Source organism: Siphateles boraxobius, unplaced genomic scaffold (assembly GCF_051911475.1).
Source record: "Siphateles boraxobius isolate OS27281-9 unplaced genomic scaffold, OSU_SipBor_1 8, whole genome shotgun sequence".
Taxonomy (NCBI): Eukaryota; Metazoa; Chordata; class Actinopteri; order Cypriniformes; family Leuciscidae; genus Siphateles; species Siphateles boraxobius.
The window spans coordinates 12,719,758-12,736,246 of NW_027509208.1; the positions used below are offsets into that span (position 1 = coordinate 12,719,758).

Genomic DNA, 16,489 nt, shown 5'->3' on the forward strand with positions numbered 1-16,489 from the left:
TTATTTTAACTGCCCTAAAAAGTGTAAGTATATACACTTTAAAATGATTTTTTTTTTTTTATCTTAATGGTGTGCATTATATAATAACTGAAATCCGAAAAATGTAGCCACACTCCACAAATGCATTGGGCTTGTGTTAATTAGACAGCGATTGTTAAGTGTGGATGAAATATTAATCTTGAAAGGCCACATAAAGAACCTATTATCCTCAGTGGGCTGCACAAGGAACTGAATAGGGAGACTGTTTGAATTGAGCCCATAGAATCTGCTGCTCCACCGTTTGCATTCTAATTAAGGCTTTAGTAAACACGGAGCAGATGCAGCTTGGTAAAACAGCAGATTTTTGACAACAACAAAAAACCCCTACAAAAACAGATGAATATGGAATTATGACACATGGAGAGCTGTTAATCAGACTGCATTCTGGGATTATGCCCAGTACTTTAACATTGGGATGCTCTCTTGTGTATACTTGCATCATTTTGTCTCTGCTTCGTTTAATCTGATGAGTCTGTTTTAAAAACTGCAGACATGTTCTGTTCTCATAATGTGCACAGAAGGTGGAAAAAGGTTCGCAATGAGTATGATGGACCATAATGGATTTTTTTGATGACGCAGTGCCCCCTAGTTACATCTGGCTAGACTGCAACTTACTATGAATACAATTTCCAGACGGGTAAAACATTTTCAACCTGGGGTCTGAATTACAGAATATAGCAGAAAATATTGCCCAACATGTCTGGATGAAAATACAGCAACGGCAAATCTTCTCCCTTTTAATGTAACTAGGAATCCATAGGCCAGATCAAGTGAACAGATAGACAGTACTTGTATTGATCCAGCCATGGTGTATTATTGATAACCAATTTAGCAAATGAATTGTTTTGAGAGATGCTGCCTGCTTTATTAATGAGGTTCATTCAAAAGCAATGTTCCGGTCAGCTGAATTACATTAGATACGTCACAGAGAGGTCATTACAGAGAGACTTACCGACGGCTGGAGCGTTGATACAGAGTTCTCTAGCCAACAGGAGGAAGGTCTTTCCCAGAATGTAAACATTAACCTACAACAATAAGAAATATAACTGAAAACTCTTCAATGAGTTCAACTTTACATGTTACCAATCACTGATTCTGGACACAGGGAATTAAATATGTTACATAATTGCTTCTAATTAGTCTTTATAAATAGCAACCTTACCACTTTAAAATTTATCAGAGAAGAACATTCTTTATTTTTTCAAATCCATTATATGATCATAAAACCAGATTACAACCCAGCACTTCATAGATATTTTAGTGAAAATTGATAAATAATAAATAACAGCATTTATTTGAAATATTAATCATTAGTAGTATAAAAATCGATTTCAGCATCCTTGCTGAATAAAAGTGTTTCTTTAAAAAAAAAATCTTACTGAGCTCAAACTTTTGGGTCTTCAACCCTGCCCCTGGGGAACCACTGTCCTGCAAACTTTATCCCAACCTGCTTCAGCACACCTGAAGTTCACACCAATACAATTTTCAAGCAAAGCCATGTGAAGACAAGCCTGCAACCTTAGCCAAAAAAAAAAAAAGCGTAATGCCTGCTTACACTGCAGTATACAGAGAAGGAGACAAGACCTTTTTTGAATGTATGTCAATGGAGGAGAGGCTTCACTATGCTGAATAAACCACTTTTGTGAGGAAATAGCTTATCTTTAAATGCATGGACAGCCCATTGGCTAACCTTCAACATGTTTGTTCGTTTTGGTTTGAATTGTGCGACAAGTATGCTTCAGTTTACGGCACTTCTCATTAATTTCTATGGTATCCGCAACAGTGATCGACTGTCGCATAACCATGAACAAAAAAAAAATCAATGAAGTCAATAATTCAATAACCTTTTAATGCATCATTATGCAAACACATGAGGAGAGTCTCCAAATAAAAGACCCACAACCTGCAGTGTAGATCAACATGCTGCTACATTTCTCTCCGAAACGGTATGAAATTAAATTAAATTGAATGTGGAGGATATAAACTGTGACAAGATGATTGGCAGGGCAGTTTAAACGGTGATGCACTTAAGTAAGCGACATAGAGGTCCGTTAAAGACGCAATTATGACTAGAGTAGAATGTCCCAAAGCTGTATAGTCAAAACTTTTACTTTTTCTTAACAAAAACTGTACATACTTTTAGGGCATAGTATAAGTAGGCAAATTAGGACGCAGCACATCTCTGTTTCAAGTGATACTGAGAGCTTGATTAGCTGGTTCAGGTGTGTTTGATTAGGGTTGGAGCTAAACTCTCCAGGACAGGAGCAGTGTTGAAGACCTCTGCGGTAGAGTATATATATATATATATATATATATATATATATATATATATATATATATATATATATATATATATATATATATATATATATTAACATGTTAATATGTGCACTTTTAACAGCACTTCAGAGACCCCATTGTAATGATGAAGGGGTTATGACCTCAGCACCAGGTCCCTAGTTTGCCTGGCATCCAGGCAGGATATATTGGGGGTCCCGTTAGATTTGGGTGTGGCTGCACTTGCTAAAGATTCATGACATATTTCATCCTCCGCCCCAACCATCTAGTGTCTGTTCAATAGCAGATAGTTCAGTGGACAGCTGAGGGTGTAAAAATAACATCACACCAGTGCTTAAGCACCAAAATGTCTGGCCCTAAAATAACTGCTAATAAAACCTAAACGGTATATATTGTTGTCATAAAGACAGTACTGTCTATTGTTTCAAAAACAACATATTGTTTAATAAAGCAATAAGGCATTAGAAAAGCAGCACTATGCTCTAGTTGTAAAATCACTGGACCATGGCCTTGATTGTCTGTATCAAGTGTCAACATCAATAAGACAAAAGATGCAATTATTGTGCCAAGTAATATTTGGGTATGTGGGTACCAAAAATTCTTCTTATGTGCTGTCACATGTGTGAGTATAACAGCTTATTTCCTGAAATATCCAATCAGATTTCAGAAATACAAAATTTTGGCATCTGCATTTATATCTATTGAAATGTCAAACTTGTTGAAAAAGTGGAAAAAAAGCTGGCCTTTTAAATGAACAGAAATTATGTAAGTATATGAGGTGGACGGAAGCTGGACATCATCATTTCTGACATGGTGTCTGCTTGCCTGTTATGCCATATGCAATATATCATACAGCATTTCTTTCATATGTTCATATGGAGGGTATAAAATATTATTTAATGGTTGAACATCATGCTTAGCAAAGCCGCTTATATTGCATTATGTTATTCAGAGTATTGTGGAAAATATATGAACGAAATTGAAATGAAAGGGAGCAAACCTGTAAAAGATCACTCAGGTCCAGGAGCATGTCTGCCCGTCAGTTAAGGAAGGGAAGGAGAATACAAAACAAATGGATTATATCATAAAATTGTTTAAAAGTGTGATAAAGATCTAAACATCTTTGTCCAACTACATAGCTTAAAATAAGAAGTCAATTATGCTCTTAAATGAATCCTGGTCACAGTGATTAATTAGGCATCGGACAGCTCTGTAATTGTCACTGGAGGAGTTTCGACTTTCACTGATCATCTCTTTACATCAATGGGCTTCAGACAGGATCTCCTTATCTCTGCAAGAGATTCACCCTGACCATCTGTTACTGCTCACCTGATTGGCACACACACCTGAGGCACGTGTCTCCATGGTGACTAATGCCCCCTTTAGCACAGAGATTAGCATCACTACAAGACAAGCTAATCCCACTTTATCAGGAGTCTGACGGCCTTAATCATAGCCTGGTGTGAAAGAGAGTATTTATATTATTATGACTGAAATCAGTGATATTGATAACTGTCTTTACCTCTTAAATACAACAAGGCTCATGTCTCTATATGGTTTTTAAATAAAATCATGTTTAATGCTGTGACTCCTCCCAGTATGATCAAAAACTATAATTTTTTTTTAGAGAAATATGATGCATTTATTGAAAAAAGTTTTAAGGCTTTAACATAAAATGCATGACTAGTGTCCACTATATTTGTAAGATGCATGCATTTGAAGGGCTCCTTGTCTTTAGAACTCGCACTTATGTATAAAATGTACGAGTAAGCAACAAACCAAGAATCTCATCATGATAATGCCTCTGAAATGATGCCCTGTCAGCCCAACAATCGACAGATCGGGTCAGTGAAGCTAAAACATTGAATCAATGTTTCCAGAACAAAAGTCAATCTTCACCTTAGAGAACCTGTTCTAAAAAATGTACTGTTCCTAAAATAAAACACTGCTAATTGGCTAAAATGTACAAGGAAATGCTGAGATATTTGAAAGAAGCTGAAGTTTAATTATCTCACACTTAAAAGTGAAAGTCAAGATAATTCTCACATAAAGTAGTTAGTATCCGCTTGTCCAAAATAATTCTGTGTATCATATCACAAAGATGCATGAGATAGTTCTAAGGATGTTTGATGAGGCAAAGCAGAACACATTTAAAAATTGTCCACTATTCGGAATGGGTTTGGCGGTCTGTAAAGAAGTGAGCGACTTCTTTGTGTTTCTGCTGTTTAGCGTGAAGTACCGAATCTTTGCAGGCAACTGAAAGAGCCCCACCCAGGGACAGGTAACAATTCTCCTTTGGCAACTCTAAACGGTACACCAGGTACCCAGACAGGCCTGACGCCTCACAAAAGCAGAGCGGAAAACTGGGTGTGACCCAAGAAGATAGACAGGAGGGTGCTTGTAAGAGTCTGTCTGTTTGTGAGACAGAGAGAGAAAGCAGTGGTGTAACACTATCCAGGCATGCTGTGTTGTAACACAGGTGTGGCGAGTCTCAAACACACATTTTGCACAATCATTTTGACAGGCTGGGGAAAAACAACCTTAAAATTTGGAACAAGGGGAATTATATTTTCCTTAAAAATCACAGGTCACTATGACTGAGATCCATATTTTCACTACAGTAAAGGGGACATGAATTTTTAGGTTAAAAGAGTGTCACTTCAATAGCTTTTGTACACAACCAGGACGGACACTGAAAATCTTTTTTTTTTTTTTTTACGAGGGAGTAGTGGCTCAAAGAGCGACTTGCTGGGCTTCTTTTCATGATTTACTCCAGGGAACATCCTCTGTGATTCCAAAAGGTGCAGTAAACTCTCTTCCTCTTCCTCTCTTTTGCCTCTGCCAGTATATTTTAGCACTATTGTTTTCACATCCTGACACATCCCTTCAGACCCTGAACCGGGTTTTCCCTAGGGAAAGCATGGACTGGTAAAAGAGACTAGTTTAGACCAGAATGAATTTCTATGCTGGTCCAGGTTGGTTTATACTGGTTTGGTTCTGTTCCAACTTCTGATGAAGCATAGAAAGGAATCGTCGATTTTCTACTATAGACATTCTAAGTAACTTTGCAACAACATGTAATCTAACTCTCATTAAAGTATTAGTAGACTGTCTGCTTTATATCTGCTAACTCTTTATTGTAATATTCCCCAACAGACATTTTGCTGACTATAAGTAACTTTGCAACTACGTCAACTTATCCTACTTACCAGAATCCTAACACCTAAGCATAACCTAAAAGTCTAGTAGTAATATTCTAATGAGAGTTAAATTATTTTGACACAGAGAATAGACTGGTCACGTGACTGTGACCAGCTTGATGTTAAAAAGAGTTAAGTGCAATAAGCTGTGTCTCACACACACATGTAAACATAGTCAGTTATTGTCTTAAGTGAACTTAAACAGTTGGGAAAGAAATCGGATGTGAGTCAATAGGATCCGTGCTTTAGGTCTTAAATTGACAGCAGCCTAATACAGTACACCCCTGCTGTCTGTCAAACAACAAAAGAAAAAGAAAAAATCACTCACTGCTCTTGACTGAATAACTTTTGTAGCTTTAATATGAATCAATGTATATTTAATGTGAAGACTGCAGTTTTAAATTTGTTATCATATTGCATACTAAATTTTTTAACAAGTTATCACGTATTGCATTTTTCTTCAATATTGTGGAGCCCTAGCCTAGTTTGAGCTACAGGAATTTTGCCTATTAAAGAACAAAAAGGTCAAAAGTAAACATTTACTCTTTCTTTCTAAGTTGGCTAAATCCTACCTAATTTGGGTTGAATGTGCACACTTTTCTGGATGGATTACTATTCACAAAGAGTTTCACTTGGGTTTCACACCCTAGGGATCATTGTGGGAAGGATACGTGGCGTTCCCTCTGTCCTGCAGACCAGGTAGAGGCAGGCGGCTATGACGTGTGTCATCTTTCGCCCTCGTGTCAAGTGCTTGCTCACAACCATCTTGAAGAAATTAAAGGCCGTATCCAGGCAGTGCTGGTTCAGCTGCAGCTGGCTGCCGAGGTTGTGTATCTGCCGTTTCCCTAGAGACAGGACACACATATGCATCAGATTGAGCAAACATACACACATGCATACATGCACGCTTGCGCACCGAGGCATGACTTCACACGCAGGTGTTTGCTTTTCCAGTAGCACTGATGTCATGAGAACGGTGCACAGCCAGACAGGCTTTTAGCGGAGCCTGGAAGTGAAAACGGGTAGAAAGACAGCTGTTTTACATCCCGTGTGAGGCTATGTCCCTCTTTCCCCTTCTTTCAGTCGTACATTTACTCCTTCACAGATGATCTCAAAACAGGCCATGTTATAATTCATTGGAAACATAAATCAGTCTGCCCTGAAATCCCATGGCGGCCCTCGATGCGTTTAGCATATTAAAATCCACATTAAAAAACACAGTCCAATAGTCTATCTGGCAGAGTTCTGTTTACTTAATACATCGTTTAGAACAACCTTGTTCACACAGACAGTGAAAGTCTCCCACATTGTAAACAATGAGAATGATTTAGGTTGCTTCAGATGGAGTTGATGAGTTTCACAAGTCCAGGTCATTAATTATGCTTGAAATTGCACACATAGACATGTTTATAAGAAACAAATGCCTTCATCGCCTGTCCTCTAAATGTACAATATGTGTTAATGAATTCAGCAGATGCTTAGAGTAGACGCATCAAACTTTTTCTTTAGCCTAGAGATTCACAAACCGGAGTCTATGGACCCCTAGGGGGCTGTGTAAATCTGCAAGATTTTAAGGGACATTTATTTATTTATTATTATTTCTACCTTATTCTATTTTATAAATACTGGTTGTAAATAATGTTTAATTTATAATTACTATATTATATTAACAATTTGTCCAATGTGCATATAGTTTTATATAGTTTACCTTTTAACTGTACTTTTACAGTTTTGTTTTACTTTTGTAATCCCACTATATATGTATGTATGTATGTATCTATGTATCTGTAGCAATGTTCAGGGAAGAAGGAGACGGGAACCGGCGAACAATCAATATATACTTTATTTCAAATAAAATAAACAAACTAAAATACCGCCAGCAGCCCCTCGCGGACGACTGCTGGCTTACCCAAAATAAACATAACGGCCAGCAGCCCCTCGCGGACGACTGCTGGCTAAAATAAAACACAAAAACCTAACACAACTAAAACACAGGCCTGTTCCTCTCTCGATCATTAATGTCGTCGCTCCCCCTTTATGCTTCCGCTCCTCCGTGAGAGATGCGAGACCGGTGTGCTAAACAGGTGTTGCTCATTAGCAATCGCACCACCGGCATCGCGCCGTTCTCTCACGTCCCTCGGCCGTCCCTCGCCACAGTATCAATCAATCTATCTATCTATCTATCTATCTATCTATCTATATATATATATATATATATATATATATATATATATATCTGTCTTTGTACTTCAGGAAGGCGGTCCTATCATATTTGGGGGTCCTCGGTATCAAAAAGTATGAAAACCCTTGCTTTAGCCTACAGTATAGAGTTAGCATAATCACAGATGTTAAGGTCGATGTTGGACTTTTTATGTGGTGCCCAAAAGCTGCAGTGTCAAGTGTCGTGTTGGCATGCCAAGGACAAATATAACTCTGAATATAAGCTTTTAAGAGCATAATCCCTCTATTCTGGAACCACTGTGTGCCAACCCTTCGTCACACACTCCAGACCTGTCCAATCCCAAAGTATTTTTCACGCTGCACATGCCATTGGATTAGCAGCCAGTTCTGCAGTGACCTCCCTAAATGACAGCAGAATTGCATAACTGCTGCAACACTGCAGGGACATGAGACACCTTTATTTAATTAATGAAATCTTGTGTTTGTGACCACAGGGACACTTTTGCCAATCGGAAATGAGTTTACCAGAATCTTTTATATTAACTACAACTAGCAGCCAGACATATTCATATCCACTTTTTTGTGTCAATCATTTAAAAGGTGTTTAAAATCTGATCAGATGTTCCTGTGATTAATAATTGAAGAGTCATGAAGAATCATGTGTTTATACAGTTGGTGACCTTGATTCTCAAAGTATTTTGAGATTGTGTTATCGCTTTCAGCTCTGAAAGCGCACCAGTACAGCCAGCTGTAATGGAGCAATATGTGAATTTAATGCCACAAAACACATCGTTCTCACAGTTCCTCTGATTCACACACAAGTACACTTGTGTGTGAATCAGAGGAACTGTGAGAACTAAAATATATTTACACAATACTGTGCCTTATATTTGTTAAATCAACACACACCTGGAATCCAAAGACATTTATCAGGGAGCTCTATGAAATGGATCAACAGTTAATTATGACATGATTTTCAGAAAAGCGCAGATGCAAATGATGTAAATTTAGCACTCAGGATTTAACTGGGTCAGAAATGAATGTAGATGAGATAAGTAAGGTATAGGCCAATGTACATCCAGCCGGTGGTTGGAGACACCCTTCACTGTAGACTGTAGAGCGGTGACGTCACGTATGTATGCCATGTGTGTGTTACCACGCATGTGCAAAGTATGTCGTATCATCATATTATACGCATGTGCGCACGCCCAGTTCGTTTCAATCACTTCCGGCGATAGTTTCGATGGCAGAAAGTCAATAAGCATTATTTATGCCGTTTTAACAATTGTGCTTTTGTGTTAACGGCTTTTAATTGTAAGAGATGCCATAGAGCATCAATGTTTCAGATTTTAAAAAAGTTATGACATGTTTTATGATATATGTTTGCATTAAAAGTTACAGGGTTTCAGCGAGTCTTAAAATGATATGTAAAAGTCTTAATTCGCCTTTAAACAGATTAAGGCTTGAAAGATGTCTTCAAATAGAGCAGAAAGATTGTTGATTTTTGAATGCATTGCAAAATAAATGTTGTTCCTCAGTATCAGATCATACTATAAAAGTTACATTCCTGAATGTAGTGTATGTACTGTAATTTATTTTAAATACATTTGTGGTAAAATAAATTAAAAGCAATGGAGTTGAACATTGTATTTTGCTAAAATAAAACTAATTTTATCATTTAGAGAGCATATTAATGTATTAAGTTCCCTTCAATTTATTCAAGAATTTTTCTTTACTCTTACAAAAAAAGGTGTTAAAGGAAATTTTACATTGACTTTCATGTGACTGGCAGAAACCCTGTAATTTTCAGATATAGAATAAAGCAAGCCTTAACTTGATTGTTGATGTTGCTTTCTAGATGGATGTGGGTGTCCTTAAAGGGTAACTAAACACTAAAACAACTTTTTTTTAGTTAATGATCTGTAAGAATGGAGCTTCATAAATGCTTTTCATTGATTCGAGTAAATTTTTTGACATTTGGGTTTAAAGTGTTTTAATTCTACAATATATGGTGTAAAAACATCTGAGTGCTGCCCTCTTCAGGTTGAATGGTGGCTACTGCAGTTGAATTTTCCTATTGGAAGTTGTGGTACCCTCTGACGTCAGAGAGAGGGTACCAGCTCACCACGCCCTTGCCTACAGAGAGATGCGTCTCAGGTGCACGCTCCCCTCTGCTGGGCTCGGCCAACTTTTCCTGCATTTTTCAAATATTGCCAGTGGGTGGAGTCAAACTCTGACCAGGGGTTCAAGTTACCCTTTAAAAAAGGTGAACGTTAAAATGAATCAATGCAGCTCATGTTGTGATATCACTGTCCATTCTGTGAGACCTGGGTCTACAAACCATGGGAGTTTTACAATGTTGTCACTGTGCTGTCTGTGCAATCTATCCATCTATCTATCTGTCTGTTCTTCCTATCTATCTGTCTGTCCTATCTAAGCTTTCAAAACTATTTCAAACTTTCAGGCTAGGCTTTCTCAAACCAGCCTAAAGTTTGTCTTGACAAACTTTTTTTTTAACTAGTTTATGTTGTTCATAAACAAAGTAAGTCTCCTAGGTACTTTACTGACAAGGCCAATAACACTCAAACATATCTTTGTCTAACATCATCCTGTAATATGTTTAAAATATTTAAAGAAATTCCTTGTATGACTCTGTACTATGTTTAATGGCTTTCTTCAAAATGATTCAATATTGTTTGTTCTGTATTTTATCTAAATTAGCTGTTGTGAACTGGAGTGCATTTTCCAGACAATATAAGCAAGAGTTCCGGGTGCCCTACTCGTTGACTCTGTGCTTGCACTGCAATATACAAGGACTGCCCATCGATGGCAGAAGCGGTGTCCTGCATGGATTTTATTCCGATAAGAAGGTTGAGGGCTATTGCTTGTTTAATTTGCTTTTTCAATGAAGGAGGGGAATTTCAAGCAGAGTAGTGGTGTGTGTGTGTGTTTGTGTGTGTGTGTGCGTGCCTGCGTGCGTGCGTGCGTGCGTGTGTGCGTATGTACAGATATGCATGTGATTATCTGTATGTGTACATATTTCTTTTACACAATTATCATCTTTGTTTTGAAATAAAGGTTATCACTGTTATGAGTTTGGTTTTTTGAGTTAGCTAGCGTAATATGGGATACAGAGATTGACTATGTACTGTTTGTGGTTGGTTTAACTTCAAACTACTTTATTTGAATAAATGTTTTAAAATGCACACAAAAAAAATATAAAAAAACAATTATTAACTATTACAGAGGAATGATAAGGTGCCAATGTTTACAGTAATTTACACAGTGAAGTGCAATTCCTTATAACTTTATCTTAGATCAGGCATAACATTATGGATTTACGCTGTACTCCTTTTTGCTGCTTTCATTATTACTTTAGAGTTTTTCTAATACATTAACATTCTTTAAGAATATTATGTCAAATTTGCGCATGCGTTTTAAAGACTCGTGACATCACCGTGATATGGCGCAATGCTGGTAACACATACGTGACGTACATACGTGACGTGAATATGTGACGTCACCGCGCTACAGTCTGCAGCGAGGAGTACTTGGGTGGTTCTCCGCTTCGCGTCGGGGTCCTCTTCATCCTGTCGGGGATTATTTTGAGAGAACCACCGGCTGGATGTACATTATCCCGCTTATTACATGGCTACTTGCCACATAAGTAAATAATTAGACACAAAATATTGATCGGAGTTGAAATATTTTATTAGGTCTTTAAACGCAAAGCTTCTGCGGTGAGAGCAGTTGCAGCGGCAAGAACAAACTAAACGGACATTTAAAGGAACACTCCACTTTTTGGAAATAGGCTCATTTTCCAACTCCCCTAGAGTTAGACGGTTGAGTTTTACCGTTTTCGAATCCATTCAGCCGATCTCCGGGTCTGGCGGTAACGTTAACACTTTTAGCTAGCATCTCTCTCAAAAAATGACCAAAGAGTATCGATATTTTTCCTATTTAAAACTTGACTCTTCTGTAGTTACATCGTGTACTAAGACCGACAGAAAATGAAAAGTTGCCATTTTCTAGGCTGATATGGCTAGGAACTATACAATCATTCCTGCGTAATAATCAAGGAACTTTGCTGCCGTACCATGGGTGCAGCAGGCGCAATGATATTTCAAAGTTAATGAAATAGAGGGTTTGCACCTACGTCACGATTTGGTCAGTTACCCGGATGAGCGGCCATATTGGAGATACTCGGATGTAAACATAGACAGTAAAAGAAATGGACACAGCGACCCTATTTATTTCAACGGAGAAGACTGAAGCCCGATTATAGCACTTCCTGCCTGATGGCTGAGCGACTGCTCAGCCATTTCAAAATGTTGAAATATTTTGTCCCGTTGCTTTTATGGACTCTCTATCTATGGGCTTCTCCCTTGACTTTATGCCTCTATGTCCCCCCGATTGCCTCATAGACAGTAAAAGATTGCCTGCGAGCTTCTCCTCCTGTCTATTCGGTAATGTCTCTATTGTGCAACAGAAAGTCGCGTGGTTATGACGCAATTGCTAGCCTATTTTTAGAAAAACGGCTTCTACGGGGTCATAAAGTAAGATACAAAGTAATGGAGCCTTTTATACATTGTCGTGTTTCTTTAGAAATAAATAATGGACAAATGAAGTCTTTGGACTCCTCAGATGTAAAGTTATTCGCTGTCAAAGTGACGCCAAAATGAATGGGTGTCAATGGAATGCTAACAGCAGGTGAAGTTCTGCTACAATGGCGGCTCCCGCGAGGCTTCAGTTTCCGGCTGATGGATTACCCCCTCCGATGTAAACAACAGCATGGATTTCACTGTTTATGTACTACTGAACACATTGTTACACTAATTTATGATGTCTTAACCACGGGAAAAAACCAAAATCATATAGAGAAGGACTTAGTAAGCAGGAAAGAGTGCGGAATTTTGACAAACTAAAGTTAATATGTGGTAAAGATCCGAACGAGCTAGCTTCTCGAGCCCTTACTGCTATTCTTCCTTCTATTTCTTATCCCGATATAGGCTACGTTCAGTTTGTCAGTCCGAAAAAAGCACATGAAATCCGTTTCAAGCTACATCCATATGTGGTTTGAAATCCTATTCAAATCACATATCAGGAAATCCGCTTCAGTCTGAACGCTCTGATCGGATTTCGAGTGGTATGTGACTTTCTCACGCCACGTAAAATGTAAACGTCAGACGTTGTTATAGGGAACATGCTGAAAGTCGATGCCGAAACAAGGCTGTGGTGTTGCAAAGTGCCGGACAATCAGAAAATTATTATTTTTGAAACATATTTTGAAACCGGTGCAGATAAGAGCGCAGAAAAAAAGCTGTGCATACCAGCCTCCTATAGTTCTGCAGCTCAAGACGCAGGAGTCCAGCGCGGCGGCTACACATTTCCATGTTGTAAAATTTAAATAAGACAACATCTCTATTGCAAATGCAAACCCCTCCATCAACGCAACATCATTGCCATATTGCCAAAGAGCTGCATGAACACACAAATCGGATCTGAACAGTTGCAATACACAGTGTGGACATCATCTTAGATCACATTCCAATCAGATACAACAAATAATCAGATTTGGACCGACAGTGTGAATGTAGCCATACTTTACATCAACATTTTAGCCATAGTCAACGCTTAATTTACACATGTGGGTGATGCTGTGCCTCTCTCAACCACAAACGCCTTCTTTCATCCGTTTTTTGCACTCTTCTCTTTAACTTTTGGCAGTCTATAGAACACAAAATGTTTTTCCCGGTGCGACCGATTAGTACAGACCAAAACACGACCATTTTTCAGCAGCAATAATCAGCCAATTATGCAAGTCCGTTCAGTTCAGTGGCATTGTATATGTTCAGTGCCTCCAAAATGGCCGACTTCCGGACTGATGATGTGTAGTGAAAACCCTCTATAGGCAAACTTCTGTAAACATAACCAACGTGACTACCTGCTTGCACAGGGAGCGTGCCTTGTAACCATTGAGACATTTGTGGGAGACGATTCAGAAGACACTTACTTTGGTGAAGATCCTAAATCCACAGGTAAATCCACTACCTAATTTGCCGGCTGCAACTACACAAACTTAGTGCCGGTCACGTTGGTTGGAAGTTACCTAGCTGGGGACTATTTTCAGGCGCTGTGTAAAATCACAACTTTTCATTTTCCGTCGGTCTTAGTACACGATATAACTACAGAAGAGACAAGTTTTAAATAGGAAAAATATCGAAACTCTTTGGTCATTTTTTTAGAGAGATGCTAACGGTCTAATCAGATTCAATTATCTATGCTAAGCTATGCTAAAAGTGCTACCGCCAGACCCGGAGATCGTCTGAATGGATTCGAAAATGTTAAAACTCAACTCTTTAACTCTAAGGGAATTATTATCCACTATTTCCCAAAAAGGTGGAGTGTTTCTTTAAGAGATATGTCATTCATACCACTTATTACACAGCATTTCACCACATAAATAATTATGGGGGGATAAGATATATTGATTTCAGATTAAACTGTTTTGAAATCGTACCTTTTTGTATCTCGTAATCAAACACTGTACAAAACAATAGTCACAAAATGGCAGCAGCTGCGTTTGCATGAAACAAGAGAGAGCGAGTCCACGAAACTGGATGGCATAATTAAATATCTGTGCACAAAATATTGATTAGACTTAAATTTTATATTTTATTAGCTCACCAAACGCAAAACTTCCACGAAGAAAACCTGTTCCTAGCAGGCGTATAGCACTGCTGACTTCAGTAACTCGGATGAGCCTGCGTTATCTGTTTCGAGCGGTTGTTATCTGGGAATAACTTACCACTGGATGGTGCTATTGACCAATCAGAATCAAATATTCCACAGAGCCATGTAATAATAAAAATAACATTGAAGGAATATGTATCTACAAATGAGAATGCTGTGTGATGCATCTAATGCCTATTTGATTTTAATTTTAATTACAGTCAATCATTTGGCTTTGTACCAAAAGATGTGGAATATAAGTGAAAATGAAATATCACTTTAAGCCTGCACATGTTTTAAAAACATGATTATTGACTGAGTGCACACACTGCTGCTGACTAAGGCCATGTCCACACGGACACGGGTATTTTTATAACCGGAGTTTTTCCTACAGCGTTTTTAAAAAAAATCCCGTCCACACATGCTCGGTCTCCGTCTACATGAAAACGTAAAAACACACAATCAAGCGCGGTCAAGAGCATGCCACGCCAGCAGGCGGCGATATAAACCTTAACCCTAAAGCCACGTTGGCCAATCCGAAGCGCAAATCTGATGTCAAACACAGCTGATAACGGCGCACACTCTGACGTCGCAAGGCAAAAACCCCGGTTTCACTGTCTACACGACAACACTGTAACCGGCGTTTCTGAAAATCCTCACCCTGGCAGGGGTTTTCAAAAATGTTCGGTTTCAGTGCGTTTTCGTGTGGACGAACGGCCGAACCGCGTAAAAAAAGTCACGGTTATAAAAATACCCGTGTCCGTGTGGACAGGGCCTAAGTGCGCCTACCGTTCTGCAGCGTCTGAGCTCGCGATTCTTTTCCCAGACTTGTGTGGAACCCACTGCCCAGGACCGGAGCTTTGGAAGTACCTTAAAACAAAAACAAACAAAAAACAATGTATTATGTTTAAAGTATCAGACAAATAAAGTAAATAAGAATAGTTTTGACTTTTACAAACAGTTTTGACAGTTTATAAACAGGTGTATAAATACAAGCCTATTAGTACATGTGTCAAAGCTCTATAGCACACTCCAGTGCCTGTTTGTGTGAATAAAGTTGATGATACACAGGGCAACTTTTTGAGCAATATTGCTGGGCAATCTTGCAGAGCGATTGTTGCTTGGGCACTTTCCCATTGAAAATGGGCAATACATTTCTATCTGGATAATTTAGATCGGTCGTGGGCCCTGTGTCTCATCTGGTTGCCCGTTGTCACGGCAACATTAATTGCAACATTTTGAGCAACATTGCTCAAAAAAGTTGCCCTGTGTAGCATCACCTTAAGTTTTATCGTTGTATTGTTACTACAGTGACACCTACCGGTTACCAGTGTCTACTGCACTTCACTCTACACAAGTGTTCCTAGCAACCAAAAGGGATTGATTGACACCCCTGAGACTGATAAACAAGTATACTGATAAACAGGGAAACTCAGGAGAGTGACAGGACGATACAAATTAACCACAACAGTATTTCGCTTTGCCTCTAAGTAAAATATTGCACAATTGTATATTTCTCTAGCTAGTGCTTTGGTGAAATCATGGCACTGAATGTTAGCTTCTGCTTTGGGTATGTTACTGTGAATATCAAATCACAAAAATGACATGCAGACCTAATGATATTCCACACGCTTCTCTTCCTTTGCTTTCAACTGTGTGAGGTGTATGGAAGTTATCTTACCACTGACCCACATGATCTGTTTATAATGATGAACAGCATATATAATAATGCATTTTGTTAAATCCAAAGTTGTAATGAATTTTAATTTCTCCAGCTGCCATTGTAGGTACGCTGCCATGGCTCTATAGCACAAATGATCACACAATGGCTTTGTTTCACAGGCAGGGCTTAGATTAAGCAGGCATGTGATTGGCTAAGGACAAAAAAGCAGGAAAATATACCGATTTTGTTGTTTTATTAACATTAAATAGATAGTTCTCCCAAAAATTTTAATTGTCATCATTTACTCTCTCAAGTTGTTTTAAACCTGATTAAGTTTCTTTCTTCTGTTGAAGTTATTTGGAAGAATGTGGGTAAC

General features: G+C 38.5%; 1 protein-coding gene across 2 annotated transcripts in view; it reads right to left on the reverse strand.

Annotated features, from left to right (window-relative positions):
* Positions 1–16,489, reverse strand: part of brf1b (BRF1 general transcription factor IIIB subunit b) — a 77,284-nt gene that overhangs the window by 57,115 nt on the left and 3,680 nt on the right. For both annotated transcript variants that reach the window (XM_077220842.1, XM_077220843.1), the window contains 4 exons: positions 15,240–15,320; positions 6,209–6,382; positions 3,338–3,369; positions 992–1,064 (listed from right to left, as the gene is read on the reverse strand). In XM_077220842.1, coding sequence (XP_077076957.1) covers positions 992–1,064; positions 3,338–3,369; positions 6,209–6,382; positions 15,240–15,320 — 360 coding nt within the window. The remainder of the gene's footprint in view (positions 1–991; positions 1,065–3,337; positions 3,370–6,208; positions 6,383–15,239; positions 15,321–16,489) is intronic.